The 22,955-nt window shown below is 44.6% G+C and overlaps 1 protein-coding gene across 1 annotated transcript in view; it reads right to left on the bottom strand.

Annotated features, from left to right (window-relative positions):
- HS1BP3 (HCLS1 binding protein 3) overlaps nt 1-22,955 on the bottom strand; it is a 55,816-nt gene that overhangs the window by 9,027 nt on the left and 23,834 nt on the right. The window contains exons 5-6 of the mRNA XM_030946553.1: nt 2,501-2,652; nt 1,858-1,993 (exon numbers count right to left, since the gene is read on the bottom strand). Of these exons, the coding sequence (XP_030802413.1) occupies nt 1,858-1,993; nt 2,501-2,652 (288 nt within the window). The remainder of the gene's footprint in view (nt 1-1,857; nt 1,994-2,500; nt 2,653-22,955) is intronic.

The following is a 22,955-nucleotide window of genomic DNA, read 5'->3' as shown; positions in this document are numbered from 1 at the left end:
GCATTTTGCCCTACCACTGGATTTCAGGTGACTGCAGTGAATTTGCACATGGGGAGGTGAAGTGTTGCACTAGGTTAAAACAGTAGTGCAACTCCTCCTCCTCCCCTCTTGGACAGCAGCTTCTCCTTTACCCTCAACTGCCTTGCACTGGGTTCACCAGCCCTCTATGATGTGCAGGTAACACCATTAATTGGGTTTACCAGGGGAATTTCAGAAGGTGTCAGGTACCTGAACAGGTGAACAGATCCTGACCTATCTGCCAAAACCTCTTGCACAGCCAGGAGCTGCCTTTGGATTCCCATAGCAACTTTCCCATTGGACCACTTGCGTGGTTTTCTGCTTTATTACATGTATTCAATTCCAATTGGACCTTGGTGACTTATTAACTGTTGGAAGCACTGAGACAAATCAGGAATAAACAAAAACTACTGGAATTTAAAAGAAATTACATCTTTTCCCATGGGTTCCCATAACCATCTGGGTGTGCTGCTGTTGCTGATGATCCCAAACTGATCTGAAAGCATGGTCTATTGGTCTCAGAGCAGACTTCAGAGACCTCTCTCTGAACATATATAATCCAAAAGACACTAACACAACAGATGGAGAAGTTCTCTGGTGGATAAAAATGCAAGGACTGCAGTGGAGCAGGCCCTTCTCCTGTAGTCATATGAACACTCTGGATGAAGTGCTGTATGCTGAGATCATAGCAGAAAAAAAAATATTGCAAGCACACGTGTGTTTGCTCTCAGTATACCACAGCATGAAATCAGGTCATGTCCTGCCCCATCAGCTTCTATAAACATCAGGTGGGCTGTCAGGGTCTAATGCAAGATGGCACCTAGCCCAATTTAACCTTTGTTTAAAGTCAGTCAGGTATTACTGCTGAGATAGCCAGCATTTTTCCATGAGTAGAAAGCAACAGCTGCAGAATTACCTGCTTCAGGAAAGCTTTGAAACAACACACAGAGTCTCTCTCCTGGGTTTAGTACCTGCTGTGGAAATCCTACATCCTAACAGGAGCTGGTTGACACAAATTAGCACTGAAAGCAGGCTGCCCTCATCATTCAGATGCCAGCTTGAGACCCAGAAGGAAGGAATTTGACTCATTACTGCAGCACATATTCCCTGTGTCTCTCCAAGCCCTGGTTCCCTGCTCCATCTCTGGAGGATTATCAGCACAGGTGAACCAGCCCTGTGAGGGAGGTGTCAGGGATAAATGCATGGTGTGCTGATGTGTTCCAGGGCTGCACTACCAAGGGAGAAGCAATATATTATACCCTCCTGCAACTCTGAGCTCCAGCCCTCCTTCCCACTAGATTAAAAATGAAACACATGGTGATAAAGAGTCCTTTACAGCTGTGGAGGTATGCACAGGATCCCTCCTGGAAACATGCACAGAAGTCTGTGAGCCATCAGCATGAAAATCATTCCTCCTGTGGCCAGAGCCTCTGACTTAAGGGTCCTGAAGCTGAATTGCTCTTTATCTCTGGGCTTTGTTCCCCACTTTTCACAGTGGAGGTCAGGCTCCCTGTGGATCATTTGCAGAAAGCAGAAGTGTCATGTTAGAAAACAAGAACAAGATAGCACACCTTGGGCCTCCAAGGCTCTTCCTTTGGAGTCACATAATAATTCTTTGTACCCCACCTCTCTCAAAGGGTCTTCCCAATTTCCTTTGCAATGTGTTTGATGTCCAAGCTCCATGACACTCATTACATTTTATTTGTTGATACAAGTATTGATCACAGTTTGCATTCTGAGTATTTAAGCTTTGTCCCCAAATTCATCTCTTTCAAGATCTAAATAGATCAGAATAGATCAGACCACCTTCATCCCACATGCCAGATTTGAGATGAGTACCTCAGCAGCTCCTCAGTGTCCTCCTCAGGATCCCTGCTCAGCACATACTTGCTGTGCTCACAGGCAGCTGGCAGCAGGAGTGAGTCACCCAGTCTCACCGCCCCACCGAGGTCTGGGTCTTCAAATAACTTCAGATCTAGAAGGGGGAATCAGAAGCTGCTGTATTTAAATCATGCTATGTAACACAGGGCCTGCACTAACACTAACGAGTAAATCTGGCTAGGTGGGTTGAAAAAAAAGATCATGTAGACAATTCTTTTTTTCCACGGACTTCCACTCCATAAAGTGCAGTGATACTCTGCACTCTAAGGACTTGGTAAATCTGCTTTTTCCTTGCACTCACAAGTAGGTCACATTCCTCCTGTTAGTGTGGCATGAATGACTGTGGGACAGCCAGCTCCCACAGACCTTAATATCTCAGTTCAAAATGTTACAGAGAACAGCTATGAGAGCTACAGGTTTCATTTGTTCTTTCTGAATGATTCTAGATGATTCTGCTCAGCTGAAGAATTGCCTTAACATTTCCAAGACATTATTTAGCCTGTATACTAGGCATCACTGTAATTTAAAGGCTCATGTGTATTTAAATACACATGCTTTAGATAAAACAATCTGTGTATATACAAATATAGAACAGATTTACTCTCTTTAATCTTTCTTCTGGGACCAATTGATGAGAAATCTTTTTCTGGACCAAAGAGTCCTTCATTTGGATCCACCTCCTCTTCAAAAATGGTTAATTTGGGTTTCTCTTCCTTGGCTGGAGGAGCAGGTGTCTTCTTTGCTTTTTTAGTTCTAAAACATAAGAGAAAAGAAAGTTAGCTGCAACTCTTCCTTTAACAAGCAAGATTTATGGCTAGAAAGTCTCATAAGCTGAAAATAGATGGTGGGAGGCTAGGAAAGGTTTAGACAAAGGTACAGAGACATCTGTTAATTGCTGGCAGGAATGGATACTGACTTGGAGGGACAGTTGGTCTGGCATTCTCTAGCTGGACCCATGTTGTGTATACTTAATATATGTCAAAGAGTCCAAAGGGAATGGGAAAAGCAGAGCTAACAATGCTGCACTGTGCAAACTACTACTCAGAAACATTTAAGCAGTTTTACTGCTCCCACACAGAAAGCTTAAAATAAGAAAGATCAGTTCCATAAACACTGTTTGAGACAGACAGAAAAGGATGGCTTGAAATACAAAGTGCAAGTTGGTCCATTGCACTGATCCCTGTGGACCAGTTTTAAAAAATCCCTTTGGCTCCATTTCCTTGCCAGCTCCTGCTGCTGTTTATGATTGCTGCATGCTCCTTTCACAAAGATATTAGACGCTCCCCTCGTTTGCACATGGCTTAAACAAAGAGAGGTGACTCCCAAGAGCAAAGTGAAAAGCACCTGCCTCTTGCTCTCATACCCAGGACTCACATTCCACCAGCTGAGGCTACAAGGCAGCTCTCACAATAATTGAGCTTGAGTTATGAGGCAAACCAGATGGCACAGAAAAGAAAATTTAGAGGACAATAACCTTTGGGTGAAAAGTCCAATTCAAACTAGGCTGAAAGAGAAGCAGTCCCTAGGACAACATGCCCTTCCAAAGTAATTGCCATATTTCAGAGATCTTCACTCTCAGCAGCCCTGGCACTGCAATTTCTAAGGTAGCCCCTTTGACTGCCCCTTCCAGTAGAAGATCTGATCTTCTCTGCAGAGGGCAGGTCAGGTTTCAGCCTAGAGCAAACCCAATTATCAGCACTTAACATGCCATACTCATCAAAAACTAAGAACAAGGTCAAAAGATTACACACACATTCCAACTACATTAAAGAGTCTTGTAAAATCCTCTTCCAATTACAGCTGCACACAAAAGCAGAGTCCAGTTACTCCCAGATATTTTCACAAGTTTATTATGAACAAACTGGAACTCACAGATGGTATTACCTTGCTGCCACCACTTTGTGGCAAATGCAGCCTAAGAGCAAGCACCATGCAGAACCTAAATATTGCTTCATTTGGAAATATACCCTATTTGATACTCTAAAGGTATCTGCAGGTGTCAACAACTACTATTCATAACAAAAACTTTCAAGCAGCAGGAACTTTAATGATTTTTTTTTCTGCATTCATATTCATTAGGGATATGCCTCGAGTAACTTCTGAATCTGAGCTACTTTTGAAAGCACAGCTCCAAGGAACTGCTTAAAAGTTAAGCATTTGCAGAAGACCCTTCTTCTAAAACCTGTCAAAATCTAAAGTTATAATATGTACAGGCAGCTTTCACCCAGGATACTACACAAACTCAAATTCATTGCTTTATTAACTGTAGTAAGGGATTTATCACTCAAATGACCCTAAGTATTAAAGGTAAAGGTAAAGCAAACAACAACAAAACTGGAAGAACAGTAGGACTGAGTCATTCAGAGCTGAAAAACCCATTAAAAAAGATTTAGCAAACACAAATAAATCTGATCTACTATGGAAGAAGCAACCTTTATTTGCATAATTCACGCCTCACAAAGTATTCTTTGAGAGGTGAATGACAATATAGGTGAGGACTTGCCAACCTACAGAATGCCAAAAGTCTTTGACAAGACCTCTTGTCCATTTAGAGTTACAACAGCTCTCCTGATGCCCAAGAGCCCATCATGGCACAGGTAATTATATACAGCAGCCAGTACATTGCCAAGCAACAGGTCTCCACCCCGGTGAAGTTAGCAAGGAATTTATTATTAGTTAGCTCAAGTTTTTGCAGTAAACAATACCAGAACAGTGGGAAGCACCAAAGAAAGGGAAGAGAATCATAAAGAGCATCATACAGAACAGCATGTAAAACAGAAATAATGGAACTGAAATGTCCTGGTAATGACCTTTTGTGTGGTCTGGCCACCAAACCAGCCCACTGACGGGCTCACTTTCTGTTTGGCCAGGGGACTCCACTGGCAGCTACAGGGCACAGGGCCAGACCCACTGGGCTTGACTGGTACCGGTAGAAACAGGAGGAAACTGTTTTTCTGCCTTCAAGTTGTTTCCCCTCACTGCCCTTCTAAGGAAGCCACTGTTAGACTTCCAAGTAATTCCAGCATATCCATACAGGGCCACCGTTGAGGTCAGTCCCTAAGTGGGAAACAGGATTCCCACGGTTCTGTATTTAGCTGTGCCAGTCCAGACTACACTGCTGAGCAGAGGTTAACAGATGAGATGGGGGTGTGGGAAGTTTAAGAGACTGTCTGAGGTTCTGCAGCTGGCCTGAGGCTGCATCTGCCTGCCCACCCATCCCCTCTCTGTATATTGGTGCTACCTCCCCATAAGCAGGGCCCAGGGACTGTGCTGGAGCCAAGCTGATCGTGAAGCCCAAAGCTGGCAGGCATGCAGAGGAGAAGCTGGAAGGACAGCTAATTCGATGATCATGATGTACCAGGGTGCAGTAAACTTGTGCAGGAATGTAGAGTCTTTGGAGAAGACAGAAATGAAGGAACATTAAGTCTTCCAAAGTATTACTGTATTCAAACCCTGTACTTCATTAGCACCTTCTTCATGCATCACGCTCACAACCTTGGCATCTGACATTTTGAAACTACCAGCATCCCGCTGGCAGAAGATGACCCATGTTATTGCTATTTCTTCATTTATGAAACAAGTGAACTTTTGGAGCATCACTCCAGTGACTTTTAAAACCTTAACAAAAACCAAACCAGCCCTAAAGATGACGTGATCCTTTGTTCAGCAGAAACTATTTACGCAGTTGAGCCTACTGACGTCTTCACTGTGAGAATAACTCAAATAACACTCCTGTCTCCTGCTCTGACTAAAAAGGAGCCTCCTAAGTGACTGTACATAAAGACTGGCCTTCTAACTGACATGGACCAAAACTGGATGATCAAAAATTAGAGTACATGAATCCACCTAGTCAGGCTGCTGGAACACCCGAAAGTCCAGCTGAGACTCCTGGCTCCCACGTGACCCTCAAATCACCCATGAAAATGTCAACAAAACCTTGTATGTAGACACTTTCAAATCCCACTCACTTTGTGAGCACAGCTCTCCTGCTACTGTTTACTGACACAATGTAGGTCACTCATCTGGCAGCCTCCAGGTCTCACTGGCACAGCAGCAATGCACAAGAGCTTTCTGGTCAGCTGTGGAAAACAGCAACGAGGATGAATAAGACACTTCAAAGTCAGAAGATTTCCAGACCTGTGTCTGACAGCTGTTTGTGAAACACTGGAACTACAGATCCAATCCTGGGTGACACTGGTTTAAATCACAGTGTGTCTACTGTGCTCTATACGGAGAGGAGTCCCTGTCCCATGCTCACTGCTGGGTTAAAACAGTGAGTGTTGTAATCAAGAGCACAAGTAATCTCAGCACACAGGCAAAAGTCTGCAGGTGTTATTATTCTGAAAATATGATCATCTTTTTTTTACAGAACAAAAATTATGTTTCAGACAAGGAGTGCTACAATAATATTAAAAAAAAGACTTAGAATACACATACTTATATATTAGGCATACATACTTATGTATTATACCTATAATATATATAATATATACTTATATATTAGACATACATACTTCTACATTAGGCATCCATGGAATTTTACAAGGGAAGAGCTCACTAATATAAATGGACATCCCCACTCCCACAGATCTATGCTCAGGCTTGAACAAAAGAGCTACAGCCAGAATAGCAGCAATATTTGCACATCTTCTTGAAAACCACATCTGAAAAACAAAGATCCTATACAATAGTTTGTGCAGAAAACAAAATGTCATCTGCTGCTTTCTTTTCACTCAACAGTGCTCGTTTTCCAGAGCTGCCTGATAATAACAGACAGGACAAAAGAGGTCATTCTCAATTGCTCTGGCCATGGGATGCCCAATAGAAACTCTAAGCCCATCAGCTCACACAGCCTCACTCCTAAGCATTAAGCTGCCACCACAAGTGGTGGCTGCAGGGATACTGTAACTCACACAGCAATTTTTTTCTTGTGGACATCTTGCTAATTTACAGGATTTTAAATGGCTTTGGCATGTCCCAAAGTAAGATAATGTGTAATTGATCGAATAAATCTCCAATTAGAAATCACTTGGAACAAGAGTATTCAGTTGCAAAGTTTGTCTGCTGCTGCTCTGAGATTAGGTCAACCTTGGATTATTGTTCCAGCAGAGCAACAGATGGAAAGAAAGCCTGAAGGAACAGATTTTCAAGAGTTCAGCTTCCATCCAGGGACCTGCTTTTGTGGAGAGATTTTTCTGAAGGGCTCAGAACTCAAGAGTACCTGCTCTTCCTAAACAAAGGCAAGCTGTGCTTATAATCTGTCCTCAAGTTTTCTGATTATATCCTTTTCCAATGTAATTTGAAAGCAGATGAGAAGACCACAGATGGACAACTTTTGTTTAGTACACAGCTCATTAGCAATAATCATAATAGAGAAACATTTCCTAAAATGTTTTCAACTAAATAACTAATAAAACACTCAAGCACTCATAAGCCTGGCAAGGGAACTAGGGTTAGCGGTAGATTGCAAAGAAGAAAAATTAACATAAAGGAAATTTCTTTATAATTTTCCTCTGATTTTCTGGACTAAGCCAGAGTGTAAGACTTGCTGAAACAAGTTAAAGAACAACAAAAGACAAGTTTCAAAACATAATCATGGCTAAATTAAACCACAGTGGTACAGAACAAGAGAAGCATAATAAAGTTGTCAAAAATGATGTGAAAAAGCCAAAAATACTCATTAGTATTTTGGGTTTTGTCTGCAAAGCAGCAAAATGGTAGTTCCAGGGTTTCTGACAGCAGTGAAATTTTTCTTATCCTAATACTCATGCTAATGATGAACATTTTCAGATATGCAATACCAGATAACATAAACTAAGATGTTTTGGAAAAAATTGGCCAGGCATTTTCTGCACCCTGGATGTAACTACTCAACACAGTTTAGAACTCCAGGGAAGTTACAGAGGGCTAAAAATAAAGCTATTTTAGAAATCAGAAAAGTTAAAAAAGTAGAACATAAGCATGGGCCAGTGAGCATTGCCTTGACGCTCAGTAAAATCATAGAAAGGCAGATTATCAGATATAACCAGTTAGTAATTAAAAGAGCATTCATTACTAAAATCTGTCCAGAGTCATGCTATCTTCTTTTCATCAACCTACAGCCTCGATTAGTAATATCTGTCTATGGATAAGTAAAAGAGCTACAAGTCAAACCTGATGATGGCAGCATCAGGGCTTAATGCACATCAGCTTTTATCATGCCCTTAATTCTCTTTCTCTATCTGTATGTCTGGCAGGACTTGATTTCAAATTGATAACAGGAGAGAAGCATTGATTTTTGCTCTGCTTCCCTCTTCTGGCACACCTTCTTTTTCCTTATGTCCAGCCTTTACAATTTCTACCCAATTCCATCCTTTTTCCCCTTTTCATCCCTCCTCCTGATTTGCCCAACATTTCTGGCCAGTATCAGACATTTTCCTGCCTCACCTCCAGAATCTGCAGTGCTGCCTTACCCTCCAGACTGACAATAAGGCTTCCTTGTCATCTTGAACTCCCTTCTTCACATCATGTACCTCTTACTCTCCAGACTTCTGTTCTGGACTCTTCTTTTTCTGCTTTAACCCTAAAGATTATTATCATTGGTCAAATTACGCTTCTGAAAAAGACCCCAGGCAGTAACTGAAGGAAAAACAAGAAACTTTACTCAGAAAGTGGGAAAATGCAGATGAGAAAAGGAAAGGAAAAAAAAAAGGATAGAACTAAGCAGAGGTAACAGCAGGCAAAACAAGAGGAAGGGGAGAGGTTGAAGCTGATCAAAAATGATAACTAGCTGTAAGTGCTAGTCCCTAAAAATAAACAACATTTACTAGTCAGTTTTCAATAAAAGGCAAAATTCATGTCAAATCTTAAATAAATGCAAAATCTTTCTGAAGAAACAAAGATTTATCAGGAAATAAAATGAGGGAGAACAGTTTGCACTTAAAAAATTCTGCAAGACATTATCCCTTGGTTTATTTCCTTTAAGGTGAAATTCAAGCTAAAGGAGTTACTTTCAGGAACAGTTACATTTCAGGAGTTACTTCTCAGGAAACTTTCTTTCAACCCTATAAAAATTGCACTCTTAGAAAAGAAAATCCATTTTCTTACATTAATTAATGATTGCTGCAGGTCTGTAGCTCCAAAACTAACAGGTTCTTGAGTAAGTACTGTGTTGCCTGTAAAGTGATGTCTATATGCAGTATACCTCACAATAAAATCTGCCACAATAATTTAAATTTGACCACTGTAATGAAATCAACCTCCCAACATCATCCCTTTATGAGACATTCTTCACAAACATCCTGAGAAGCTTCACAATGCAAGTCACCCAAGCTGAAACAGCATGTGAAAAAAACTTGCTAGTAAGCATGTTTTCTGCCACACTTTCAACAGATTTGGGAGCAAACAATTAGAAAGAAGGTTTCACAAAAAAGGAGTTAAAGTACTAAAAGTATGCAATGTCATGTTGAGAATTCTTACAAGTAGCAGCTATAAGTGACAAATGCAAATAGCAACCATTTTGGAGAAGTGATGCTTCTTCAACACTGAAATGGTGAAACCTGCTCCCCCTCCTGACATGAACACACTACTGTAGCTTCTTGTTAGATCTGTTTTCTGAAAAAGCACTGAACATGTAAATAGTTGATACCCCATTTTCAGATGTGTTGGGCACTCATACCTCATGGAACAGTCAAAAATTGGTTTGGGTTGGAAGGGACATTAATATCACCAATTCCAACCCCCCTGTTGTGTACATGGACACCTGCCATTAGGATGCTCAGAGCCCCATCCAACCTGGCCTTGCACACATCCAGGGGTGGGGCATCCACAGCTTCTCTGGGCCAGTGTCTCACCACCTTTATTGTGCTCATATCTCACCTAAACTTGCCCTTTTTCAGCTATCACCTAAAGTTTTATAAAGTGTCATCTCACTACAGGTCTTGGCAAGGTATAATCAGCAACTGTTTGCTTCAAAGGACAGGCAGCCTGTTTGCAACTGCTATCTCTACTTAATAAAGTTTTAATTTTGGGTCATTTAATCTTTACCTCCTCACAACAGAATGTAGTCCAGCCCCCTGGACTCACACTGTGCTCCTCAGGAGAAGATAATTTCCACTTTGCTGCTGCCTCACCTGAATTCCCTCCTCATCACATCCTACAGCATAAGGGGCACAAGAGCCCAGAACTGCAGACACAACTCTAACTTTTCTGTCTGTGAACAGAAAAGCTTCAAATAGGATAGAGGATGTTTGCCTAAAAAACTTCTGGCCTCTCTAATCCCAGACACTCCATATAAAACTCAGTCTGAAGGGTACCTTTCCTTTTCCTTGCTTGATACCTGCACAGACCAACCCCCAGCCTACAGGAAACCTCTAACATTTTGTCTGACATACCTGCCACAGCATATCTAAAGAGCTTAGGAGAAGCTCGAGTTACCAAGGCAGTGAGCAGTAGCCAAGCAGGATTTGCATCAACTCCAGGAGGGATGATGGGGCTGAGCCTAGCTCCCCACTGCCTTCCCTCCCCCACATCTTGCTGTTCACAGAGGTCACTTTTTCCTCTTGGCTGTGCCATGGGTAAAGCAGACCTCTCACCACAACTCAGAGATGGCTCCACAGGAGCTACAAGAGAGAAGGACACAGTGAGACATTGTCAGAGCTAAATGGCACTGCTGTTGCAGACATGGTGCTGTGCTCTGGCTGCTGCCTCTCCTGCTGATCATGACACCAAAACAGCTTCCATGAAAAGAGAACACTGCTTTCCTGCCTACAGGTTTCTTGTGATGATTTTTTTTAATAAAAAAAATCAGAGGTAAGATAAAATTGCTCTGGGCGAAATATTGCCTAGGCCATGGATATACCTACTGCATGAAGCAATTCCACTTGTGATGTTGCAGACACTGCTGGAGGTCAGACTGCAGGAACAGTCACACCAGACAGCACCCCAGACACAATCCCCCCTCCTAAGCCAGATACTGAGGCTCTGCAGTGGCAGCTGCCCAGGAGATGCTTTCTGCTCTAAGTAAAAAACAGCTGACTAAATTCTTACATTTTTTAAATTGGATTCCCATTTATGATTTTATTGCTAACTAGCTGTATTTCTCAGCAGAGAAGTTTTTGCAAGGTCAGTAATTCAGGGGCTGGCACTGAACTCATTGTGCTGTCAGGCTGCCTGTCAGGCTGGAGGGGGGTCCAGTGGGGAAGCACCACAAACTCCTTGGGGAGCACAGTGGGGCCAGGCACTGAATCACTGGAACCTGCTCAGTGCCAGCAAGCCACAACACATGACTGAAAGAAGAAGAAATGAGCAGTCTTCACAAATGCTCTGCTTATGCATGTGATCCAACTCAGTGCTGGTGTTATTTGGCAGCCACGACAATATTCCAAAATCTTAACAAAATTCACTCCCCTCCTACTGGCAAAAAAAATCTCTGAGCTCAGCCCAGCCAGAGGACACTTGCTATTCCCACTGCACTCTTCAGAGCTGGCAGATAGATGATCTCAGGCCTCCAGCTAGCATCTCACATCCCCAGAGGACTATCACTTGACACAAACACGAGCCTGTAGATCCACACAAGTGACTCCTTGCAAACCCCACTCCTTGCTCCTGCTCAGCCACCTGATGATCTGCTCCTGCCCATCAGCCCCTTGAGATGGCTGTATTAAACCCTGAAGATTCCTGTGCTGAAGGGTGCAGCAGGAAAAATGGATCAGGGAACATTTCTACCCACAGACTGTGGGTAGAAATGCTGGTAAACATCTCAGGCTCTCATACCCCAGATGACATGAGATCTCAGGCTTGTGTGGGGACAAAAAACCAGCAAACATAGAGGTCCCAACAGCCAAGGAGAGCTATTTCCAGGCTTAGCTACTGGTCACTCACCTGTGAGCTAACTTGATCTTTTGGGTCAGTTTGCTGACTCACAAATCCTGAATTCATGCAAAGAACATTAAAGCTCTACGCTGTGAAGAATCTTGTACCATCTAGTAAGTTGGAGATGTGAGAAATCACCTGAGGTTTGGTAAAGGAGGGTCTTTGGTTGAATACAGAGTGGGAACACAAATTGTATCACTGATCTCTGTCAGTAAGAGGGATGACTGGAAAAGTGCTGAAACGATGCTGATGAGAGCAGGGGAGTAGCAATTACAAATAACTGCACAATGTTCTGAGCTTTTACTCCCTTGTGTTACAGTGGCTATGGCAGTGTTGGAGGAAGAATGATCATTACAGACAGAAGACACAGACCCAGGGCACTTCAGGATTTGGATCCATAAGCAGAAATGCTACAGCAGACCTTTCACATGCCACAGAGCAAGGACAGAGAATGCCACAGGGTCAGTGTGGTTGTTAACATCCAGTAAATCAGATATGGTCAAAATGCTGATTCACGGGGCTGACCTCTTCCTGTAGCCAGCCCCTTCATGCTGCCCACCCAGCTCCTGGCCTCACTCCTGTCTCTCTTAATCCTCCTTTGCTCTTCCAAGAAGGGACATTGGTACCGGTACTGGGTTTGCATGGCAAGGTTTTGGTAGCAGGCAGGGGCTACAGGGGTGGCTTCTGTGAGAAACTGCTGGAAGCTTCCCCATGACTGACAGAGTCAATGCCAGCCAGCTCCAAGAGGGACTCCTCAGTGGCCAAGGCCAAGGCCATCAGCCATGGTGGTAGTGCCTCTGGGATGGCATAGATAAGGGGGAAAAGCTATTCTGCAACTGCAGCCAGGAGAGAATGAGAATGTGAGAGAAACTGTCCTGCAGATGCCCAGGGCAGTGAAGAAAGCAGAGAAGATGCTCCAAGTGCCAGAGCAGAGACTGCCCCACAGCCCCTGGTGAGGCAGTTGTGCCCCTGCAGCCCATGGGGGAGCAGAGATCCACCTGCAGCCTGTGGAGGATCCCAACCCAGATCAGAGGGATGCCTGAAGGAGGCTGTGACCTTGCGGAGACCCCACACCAGAGCAGGCTCCTGGCAGGACCTGTGGCCCGTGGACAGAGGAGCCCATGCTGGAGCAGGTTTGCTGGCAGCACTTGTGACCCCCAGGGAGAAGGATGTGAGGAGTCCTCCCCCTGAGGAGAAGGAACAGTAGAGACAACGTGTGGTGAAGTGACCCCAGCCCCCATTCCCCATCCCCCTGCACTGCTGGTGGGGAGGCAGAGAAAAGCAGGAGCGAAGCTGAGTCCAGGATGGGAGGGGTGAGGGGAAGGCATTTTATAATTCAATTTTATTTCTCATTGTCTTGCTCTGATTTGACTGATAATAAATTCAGTTCATTTCCCCAAGTAGAGCCTGTTTTGCCTGTGACAGTCACTGGTGAATAATCTCGCCCTGTCCTTACCTCACCCCATGAGTCTGTCATTATCATTTCTCTCCCATGCACAGCTGAGGGGAAAAGTGATGGAGTGGCTTGAGAAAGATTTTGATACTGAATTTCACAGCAGAGGTGCCATGAACACAGGAGGCAGCACACACCTACACCTTGTTCTGAACAAGAAGGCTGGTCCAGGAAGGACTTTATCCATACTTTAAAACACTTGGCCTTGGTCTTCCCTTGCTCTCTGTGGCATTCTGGAATTAATGCTTATTCTGCATCTGTTTTTAAGTTCAAAGTGCTTGAAATGACACGAGGGTTGTGCTAGAGCTCTGCAAAGTCATAGCCTGAACTGGTGCTAATGACATGCTTTGGGCACAAACAAAGGCACACGGGGGTGTTTGAAGGAGCAAAGCCTTGTTGGATACTGCAGCAGGACTGTATATGGAGGGAAGCTTGATGTTCCTGTCACCTTCTAGAAAGGGTCTTTGTGAGGGCTCTTGGGTACCAGTCCCTTCCAGGAAGAAGTGGTAAGCAGAGAGCAGAAAGGAGAATGCTGTCCTTTGCCATGTTGCCCATTTGGCTGTAGGGCTTAAGGACACCTCAGCATCTTTCATAATATCCACCAGCAGCACAGAACAGCACCATGGCAGCATCCCTCCTGTGAGCAATGGTGCTGTGCTGCCAACAGCTGGAAAAGGACTGGCAGACCAACGAAGTTCCTCCATGAGAGTAAGGGATACAACAGGCTGGGTAACATCTCCAGCACCACCTCCCAAGGGCAACTAAACCAATGTTTACTGACAACAAACCACAATGATTGGATAGCCCCAAAACACCTCACAGCATTTCAGAATTCAGTGTCTTTGCACTCCTGCATGTCAGGACATGCCAGTGTTGTTCCTTTACAGATCAGGAATGAAATCTGGTCCTGAAAACCAGAAGTGAGCTATCTGCAGCCTAAACAGGTTGTCTTTGAAATGAAAAATTGAAACTAATTCTCCTGAGACTTTGGTGTACAGTTCTAGACCATGTCCTTCTCCTTCCTGTTCCAGCATCCTGCATTGTGTGGCACTGCCCTTGTCTCTTGGCAGCATCACGGGACAAATAAAAACAACTCCAGTGAGGTCAAGGTTTGGTGTAATGGCCCCTGAGGGATGAAGTGAGGGTTAACCCTCAGGAGTCTCTTGTGAACACATTTGCTTTTTTCCATATTACACTTGAGGTCACGGCCCTGTCACTCATAGCCCAGAGGAGAAAGACGGATGATTCAGAAATGAGTTTCCAGGACAAGACTGTTAACACACAACAACAGCCTAGGCTGGCAGATAACCCATCACACAGATGAAAAACGAGATGTCTGCTGCCAACAGCTCTAGATAATGTAGTGAGTTCTCGTTACCCACGCAGGCACAGGGCGCGGCTTTCCTCTGGCCAGCAGCGTGGTGACTGAAAGAGGGCTCTGCACAGGCAGGGCTGCAGGTTTCCTCCTGCTAGTGGGGTTTTTTGTGTTTGTTCTGCTTTCATTGGTTGGTTGGTTTTGGGTTTTTTTGTTAGTAATGGCTTTTACATGATCAAAAACTGCAGTTATTAAAAGTCTCAGTAGCCAAACAGAACCCTCCAAAAAGGATGTGTCTGTCCAGACCCCTTCCTGCGCAGAGTGTTTGAGCTTATCAGTGGTACCAAGGGGCATTGCAGAAGAACCCTGCCTGCAGTGGGAACAGGTGAATGGTCTCCTTTTGCTGGTGGCCAAGCTTAGGGAGGAAGTTGAAAGACAAAGGAGTATCAGGGAAAGTGAAAGGAAACAGATTGGTGGGGTTCTGCCCTTCCATCCTTGAGGGAGGCCCACCAGGAGTCAGAGGACTCCCATGCCTCCCACTGTCAGGCAATAGGAAGACACACCTGGTGGATGAAGGGGAGTGGAAATGGGTCCCTACTCGGGGAGGTATTAAAAATTCCTCCCAACCCCCACCACCTATTGAGGTGCCACTTCAGAATAGGTATGGGGGCCTGGATCTAGAGGGTCAGCCAGATGATGTAGAAGAAAATGATCTGCCCAGTGAGCCTCCCAATTATGCTTCATCTGTCAGACAGATCACCTCCTCTAACCCCAAAAGAAAAGAAGGATAATCATGGTGGGTGACTCCCTTCTGAGGGGAACAGAGGGCCCCATGACCCATTGACTGGACTCATCCCACAGAGAGGTCTGGTGCCTCTCTAGGGCCCAGGTACAGGAAATCACTGAGAGACTCCCTGGGCTGATTGAGCCTTCTGATTATTACCTACTGCTGATACTCCAGGCTGGCAGTGATGGGATTGAAAAGAGGCATGTCAGGGCAATTAAAATGGACTTTAGGGCACTGGGTCAAGTGGTTGACAGGGCAGGAGCACAGATAGTGTTCTGCTCACTCCCTTTGGTGGCAGAGAAAAAGGATGAAAGGAATAGGAGAAGCCAGATTCTCAACAAGTGGCCCAAGGGTTGGTGTCATCAGCAGAATTTTGGGTTCTTTGATCATGGGGCCACTTTTACAGCACCTGACCTGCTGGAACTGGATGGGCCCCTTCTCTCTCTTAAGGGCAGAAGGATTTTAGCTCATGAACAGGTGGAACTCATTGAGAGGGCTTTGAACTAAGTTTGAAGGGGGAAGGGGATGCAGCTGGGCTGTCTGGAAGCAGGCCCAAGGGTGGTAAGCCTGAGTCAGGAGTGATATCAGCAGCCCAGCTGAGGTGCATGTACACCAATGTGCACAGCATGGCCAACAAACAAGAGGAGCTGGAGGCCATGGTGCAGCAGCAAAGCTACGATGTAATTGCCATCACAGAAACGTGGTGGGATGACTCGCATGGCTGGAGTGCTGCACTGGATGGCTACAAGCTCTTCAGAAGAGACCGGAAATGGGGAAGAGGTGGAGGGGTGGCCCTTATATTAGGGAAGCTTTTGATGCCATGGGTATTGAAACTGATGTTGAATACCTGTGGGTAAGAGTTAGAGGGAAGGCCAACAAGCCTGACACCCTACTGGGAGTCTGCTAGCATCCATCCAGCCAGGAAGAAGAGGTGGACAACTTATTCTACAAGCAGCTGGAGAATGTTTCAGGATTACCAGCCCTTGCTCTTGTAGGCGACTTTAACCTACCAGACATCTACTGGGAACTTCACACAGCAGAAAAGAGGCAGTCTAGGAAGTTCTTAAGAATGTGTGGAGGACAACTTTTTGTCACAGCTGGTGAGTGAGCCCACCAGGGGAGGGACTATGTTAGATCTGTTGTTTGCAAATAGAGATGGGCTGGTGGGAGATGTGGTGGTTGGAGGCCACTTGGGGCAGAGTGATCATGAAATTAAAGAGTTCTTGATATTTGGTGAAATCAGGAGGAACATCAATAAGACTTTTACATTGGACTTCTGGAGGGCTGACTTTGGCCTATTTAGGAGATTTATTCAGAGAGTTCCTTGGGAAGCAGCCCTTAAAAACAAAGGAGTTCAGGAAAAGTGGACAAGCTTCAAAACAGCAATCTTGAGGGCACAGAGTGTGCCAAAAGATGAGCTGACGAGGCAAATGTCCAGTCTGGATGGGCAATGAGGTTTTGGAGGAAGTTAGGAATAAAAAAGGTGTATAATCTTTGGAAGGAGGGTCAGGTCTCTCAGGAAGTATTTAAGGGAGTTGCTAGAGCATGTTGGAAAAAAAATAGGGAGGTCAAAGATCAGTTCGAACTTAATTTAGCAACATTTGTAAAGGATAATAAAAGATGTTTTTACAAATATATTAATGGCAAAAGGAAGGGTGAGACCAACCTTTGTTCTCTACTGGATGTGGGAGGGAACTTAGTAACTGCAGATGAAAAGAAGGTGGAAGTGCTTAACGCCTTCTTTGCCTCAGTTTTTAGTGGGAAGATGGCTTGTCCTCAGGACAGCTGTCCTCCTGGGTTGGCAGATGGTGTCAGGAAGCAGAATGGTCCCCCTGTTATCCAGGAGGAGGCTGTCAGAGAATTTCTGAGATGCTTGGATATTCATAAATCCATGGGACCAAATGGGATCCATCCCAGAGAAATGAGGGAGCTGGCAGATGAGCTTGTGAAGCTGCTCTCCATCATTTACCAGCAGTCCTGGCTCACTGGTGAGGTTCCAGATGACTGGAAGCTGGCCAATGTGATGCCCATTCACAAAGAGGTTGGGAAAGTGGATCCTGGTAATTATAGGCCAGTTAGCCTGACCTCAGTACCCAGTAAGGTAATGAAAGAGTTTATATTGAGTATCATCACACAGAACTTCCAGGACGGCCAGAGTATCAGACCCAGCCAGCAGGGGTTTTAGGAGGGGCAGGTTGTGTTTGACCAACCTGATCTCCTTTTATGACCATCAGACCTGCCTGGTGGATATGGGAAAGGTTGTGGATGTTGTCTGTTTGGACTTCAGCAGGGCCATTGACACTGTCTCCCACAGCACACTCCTGGAAAAGCTGCAGCCCACGGCCTTGGACAGGAGCACTCTGTGCTGCGTTAGGAACTGGCTGGATGGCCAGGCCAGAGGGTGGTGGTGAAAGATGCTGCACCCAGCTGGGGTCAGTCACCAGGGGTGTCCCTCAGGGGTCTGTGCTGGGACCAGCTCTGTTTAATGTCTTTACTGATGACATGGATGAGGGGATTGAGTCTATCATTAGTAAATTTGCAGAAGACACTAAGCTGGGGTCATGTGTCCATCTGTTGGAAGGTAGGAGGGCTCTGCAGAGATGCCTGGAATGGTTGGATGGATGGGCAGAGTCCAACAAGATGAAGTTTCATAAATCCAAGTGCTGAGTCCTGCATTTTGACCACAAAAAACCCTTGCAATGTTATAGGCTGGGGACAGTATGGCTGGACAGTGCCCTAACAGAAAGGGACCTGGGGATACTGGTGACAGACAGCTGAACATGAGCCAGCAGTGTGCCCTGGTGGCCAAGAAGGCCGAGGACATCCAGGCCTGCGTCAGGAACAGTGTGGCCAGCAGGAGCAGGGAGGTCATCCCTCCCCTGTACTCAGCACTGGTGAGGCCACACCTTGAGTGCTGTGTCCAGTTCTGGCCCCTCAGCATGGGAAGGACATTGAGATGCTTGAATGTGTCCAGAGGAGGCAATGAGGCTGAAGAGGGTCTTGGAACACAAACCCTGTAATGAATGACTGAGGGAGCTGGCTTTGTTTAGCCTGGAGAGAGGGAGACTCAGAGGTGTCCTTATCACTCTCTACAACTCCCTGAAAGGTGGCTGTAGTCAGGTGGGGTTGGTCTCTTTCTCCAGGCAGTAACTAACAGAACCAGAGGACACAGTTTTAAGTTGCATCTAGGGAAATACAGGTTGGATCTTAGGAAAAAGTTTTTTACTGAAAGAGTGATCAAGTACTGGAATGCTCTGCCCAGAGAGTTGGTGGAGTCACCATCCCTGGATGTGTTTAAAAAGACTGGATGTGGCACTCAGTGCCATGGCTTAGTTGAGGTGTTAGGGCATGGGGTTGGACCCGATGATCTTGAAGGTCTCTTCCAACCCAGTGATTCTAAAAGATGGTTTTGAGGGCATGACACTGTGTTTTGTGTTTCATGATGCCATCAAGTATGTCTCAGATGCTATTACAGACAAAAAGCAATAAAGCAAAGACCAGAGAAGCTTAGAAGTCTTCCATTCAAGCCACTCCAATCCATTTGTGTATTGTGACAAATAAAGAGCAGTTATTACAGAAAATTGTGGTTCAGAGAGCAGACCTCAGAAAATAATCTATACTAGTGAAAATCAAAATCAAGAACCTTTCCAAGCCATGTGATACACCACAGCTCACACCCACAGGGCTGAACTCTGTTACAGCCCCACAGAGGCAGGCTGCACCTATCCAGCTCCAGGCCAGTTCCTGAGCTGTGCCACCACCCAAGAGAGTGACAGCTGAGAGAAGCCAGCAGCCAGAACCTGGGGGTTCATGGCAGGGGGCATCCTCAGGTGCCAGTCATACACTCAGTACTGCCCGGCACCTCCTTACAGTGCCCCAACAGCTCCAATCCTCATTTCTAAAAATGCACATTCCTCAGGCTGCCCTGAGGGCAACAAAAGGCCAACAACAGCAAATAAATGTGGTGGGTGCATGGGCTGGGATAATGGTGCACAGTAACTGCCTTGTGAGTTTTTAGCATGCTCCCCAGCATGAATTTGGCCCAGGCCAATTACTGCTTTCCCAAATGATGGCTGGACAAAGCTTAGGGATCAGTACAAGCTTAGGGCCCTTCCCGTTTTGGACATGGCCAGTTTGCTCTAGGGAGCGGAAGGATTCAACTGTTGGACAGAAGCTACTTTATTCTAGCTGGCAAAAGCAACCCTACAGTTCCTGTCTGCTTTTATTTACTAGTTTAGCCACAGTTAAACCACCTACCACAGCTGTGTATTTCACTTTCATAATGAATCTTACTTCCTCTATGATCTGGACATGACTGGGCGTATCAGGCAATATGGAAAGAAAGGGTTTGACTCTTACCCAAAATGTACAGAAGGTAATGGAAAGCATTTCTTTGCTTCAACAACAATGTCATTAACAACTATCTGAATGCCATATTTCTGTGCAAAGGGAAAGTTTTCCCCAGACACATCTACAAAATCAGTTTTATTCATTTTACTAAAGGGATAATGGAGAAATCTAACTTTTAAGTACTGTGATATGACCCAAGAAATTCTAGTGCAGAATGAAGAGCTGCTGCGCCCCAGATGCATCTGTCCTTAGGGCCATTCCTTTTTAATTGACACTTCAGATGATTCCAGACCTGGCCAAATGCTGCAAGGGGCAGCAGTAAAAGATATGATCCCCAGGTGTGTTAATTAGTACCAACCTATAGTTATATAGGTAAATCATGCATTTTTGGCAAAGTTTTACAGATTGCTTTCAAAAATGGTTTTCCAAAAGCTGATTCTTTGATCCTTTGAAATGAAGACAGAAATGTCTGCAGCAGGTCCATGGGGAAAATGAACAATGCTTTTATTAAGTCTGCTGAATTAGGAACCTGACAGCATCAGATGAAAGGAAAAACAAGTCTCCCATCTCGACTTAAACTAAGCTCACATTCACCCCACAGAGAGCTTCTTCAGTGCACAGTAAAGCAGTAGAGCAGCTCTGAATCCATCCCTCATTAGCAGTCTGTCTCATCTATGAGCAGTTCCCTGCATGTGTTGATTAAAGATTTCCCCTGCCTTGGTGAAAGGAGCAGGCTCATCGATGAGGTAATGCTTTTTTATTCTAATTAAGGACTTGAGTCATCTTATTATTGTAAAGTCCATGAAACAAAACATGTTTAGATCTGCCCAATTACGTCATGTTCAATCCTCTTCCAAAGAAGAAGTAAAAAAAAGGACACTTTTGATTCTGTGCAGTCATAAATTTAGGCTGTAGCCTCTCTAAAGATCTCCTGCCTTCTCTCTTTCTCAGTTAAATGAGGACTTGCTGGATATGCCTGCAGAGCAGCTCACAGCAGCTCCTGCTCACCCTCAGTGCTGCCCAGCTCTGCCACAAATGCCTGCACGTCCTGCCAAACAGGAGGGGGAAACCAAAAGCCAGGAGTTCACTCAGAGGACTATGGGAATTATTTGAAAGCTGGTACCAGCTAGTGGCAATGGCATTTCATTCCAGTTCCCTGATATTACTTGGCTCTACAGTTCTTCTGTATCCAGAAAAGTGCATGTTAAGTTTTATTCCTTTAGTACATCCTGTGAAAAAGTCCTGTGAAATTTTTTATTAAAAAGAGAGAATATACTTGGCAATCTGGTCAAATTCCAAGCTGGGTATTTGCATTTACATGGGTGCAATTCTCTCTGCATTTCCAGTTGAATTAAGTGTTCCTCATTCATGGTGCTGCAATGCAGTGTTGCATGAAGCAATTAAGTCCTTGATGCATTTTACCCCAGGTGAAGTTACATTTGTGTTCTGCTTGGAAGCACCACTGGATGGTACACAGCTGTAACACTACACAGACTAGAGAGCTATTTTCAGCCCTTTGGGCTTAGGATGATGGCATAAACACAAATTAACTATTTATAAAACCCATTAAAGTATATTCAGTGTTCTAATCAGAAAGAAAATGAAGCACATTAAAATAATTACTTAAACTCTTTCCCAGAGGATTCTCATGTTCCAGCTGTGGATGTACTGGAATCACTCAAGACAGTCATGACAGAAACTCATCACTGAACTTTAAGCCAGGCAATTGCTTAAAAACCTGGGGAAATAATGACTGCATAATCTCATGGGACCAAAAATCCAACACTAGACGGGGAAATATGAATGCAGATAAGGACAATGCTGGCACAGGGAGGACTCACACAACTTTTCTTTAGGTCAGGGAAATGACAATTTCCAAAAGAAAAGAAAACACAGAGCAGCCAACTTTAGAGCTGTGACTTGTGTGTCCACTCCCAACCTCTGTGGCAGTGTGAGTGCCCTAGCTCTGATCCCAAGGTACAGTTCTTTCTGATTGCCAGGCGCAGATACAGCAGCAACCACCTCTGCAATATACTCTCCTGAAGGAGTGCTTATAGATAGAATATATGTCAACTACAAGTCCAGGAGTACCCAAAAATCTCAGTTTTCCTCAGCATAATTCCATTCAGTCTGCCCTCCCAAAGAAAGCCATGAGAAAAGAGGGCCAAGTCCTTCACATATTCAGCTTGATTTCCCTGGCTGGGAAGTACAGCTAGGAAAGGGTCTCAGTTCCACCACTCGGAGCCACACAAACCTTGGTAGAGTTATCTCAAAAGAACACGTTTCTGCCACTCAGAAGACTTTAAACAGAATTAATATAGATGATTCTGTGAGATCCAGCAGTTAAACATGGTTTCATTTTCCACTGTTTTCTTTCAATCACCCTCAACCTCCTATTTGTGGGGGCACAGCACGATTTTCAGTAAGGAAACACATTGGAAGCTGTTCTCAGGAGATGAGATTGGTGGCAGAAAAGAAAGGAAAGCCCTCTGCATAGGAAACACCACTCACAAAGCACCTATAAAAACAAAAATATTCAGGAGATAAATGAAGGGACAGAATTCCTGCAAGGAGAGCATCCCTGCCAACCTGCTTTACTCCCTAGACACTCAGTTAAAACAATCCAAGGAGAGGCTACAAGGTTGCCCCTAAAAAAGGTTGAGACCAGACAATTTATGAAAAGTGAGGCAGGTTTATCTTCTAACTGGGTAGGTAATACAGAATTTTTGCTCCCTTTTCTCCTTCTCTCTTTGATGGAGAGAACACTATACCAGACTATTATCTTTGGTTTTCAGAAAAATTTCATCTGTCAGTAGAAGACCAACAGGGTTGTTTACTGGGATGTTGTGAGCTGCCAATCTGACAGCAGCTGGATTGGAATTGTGACAAATACTTGTGTCACTTGGCAAAGTGATGGTCAAGCATGCCTTGCAACCTAAGCTTGTGACTCAACAACTGACAGAAAATAGAGATTTGCCTGTTTAAATCTCTGAAGGCCTCAGAGCTGTGAGCACAGATACACACACTGCTAGGAAAACAAAGCTCTATTTTCCCATTCATTGTTTTAACTATCTGAATTCTGTTAAAGAAAAAATAACCTGTATCTTCAGTCTTTGATGTTTTGACACCTTCACTCTCTTTTAGCTGACCAGGACAAACAGACAAGTTGTTTTTATGCTGTGTATAAATCCTACTGGATTCAGAGAGGAAGCAAACACATACATGGCTGGACCAAAGGGCAGCTGTGAATTTGTGAGTGGCTGAGGAGCAGGATGCCTGAGGAGTGGCAGCAATACAAC

Source organism: Camarhynchus parvulus, chromosome 3 (assembly GCF_901933205.1).
Source record: "Camarhynchus parvulus chromosome 3, STF_HiC, whole genome shotgun sequence".
Lineage (NCBI taxonomy): Eukaryota > Metazoa > Chordata > Aves > Passeriformes > Thraupidae > Camarhynchus > Camarhynchus parvulus.
Note: the sequence above shows the minus strand (reverse complement) of the source record. Positions and strands in the feature narration are given on the sequence as shown.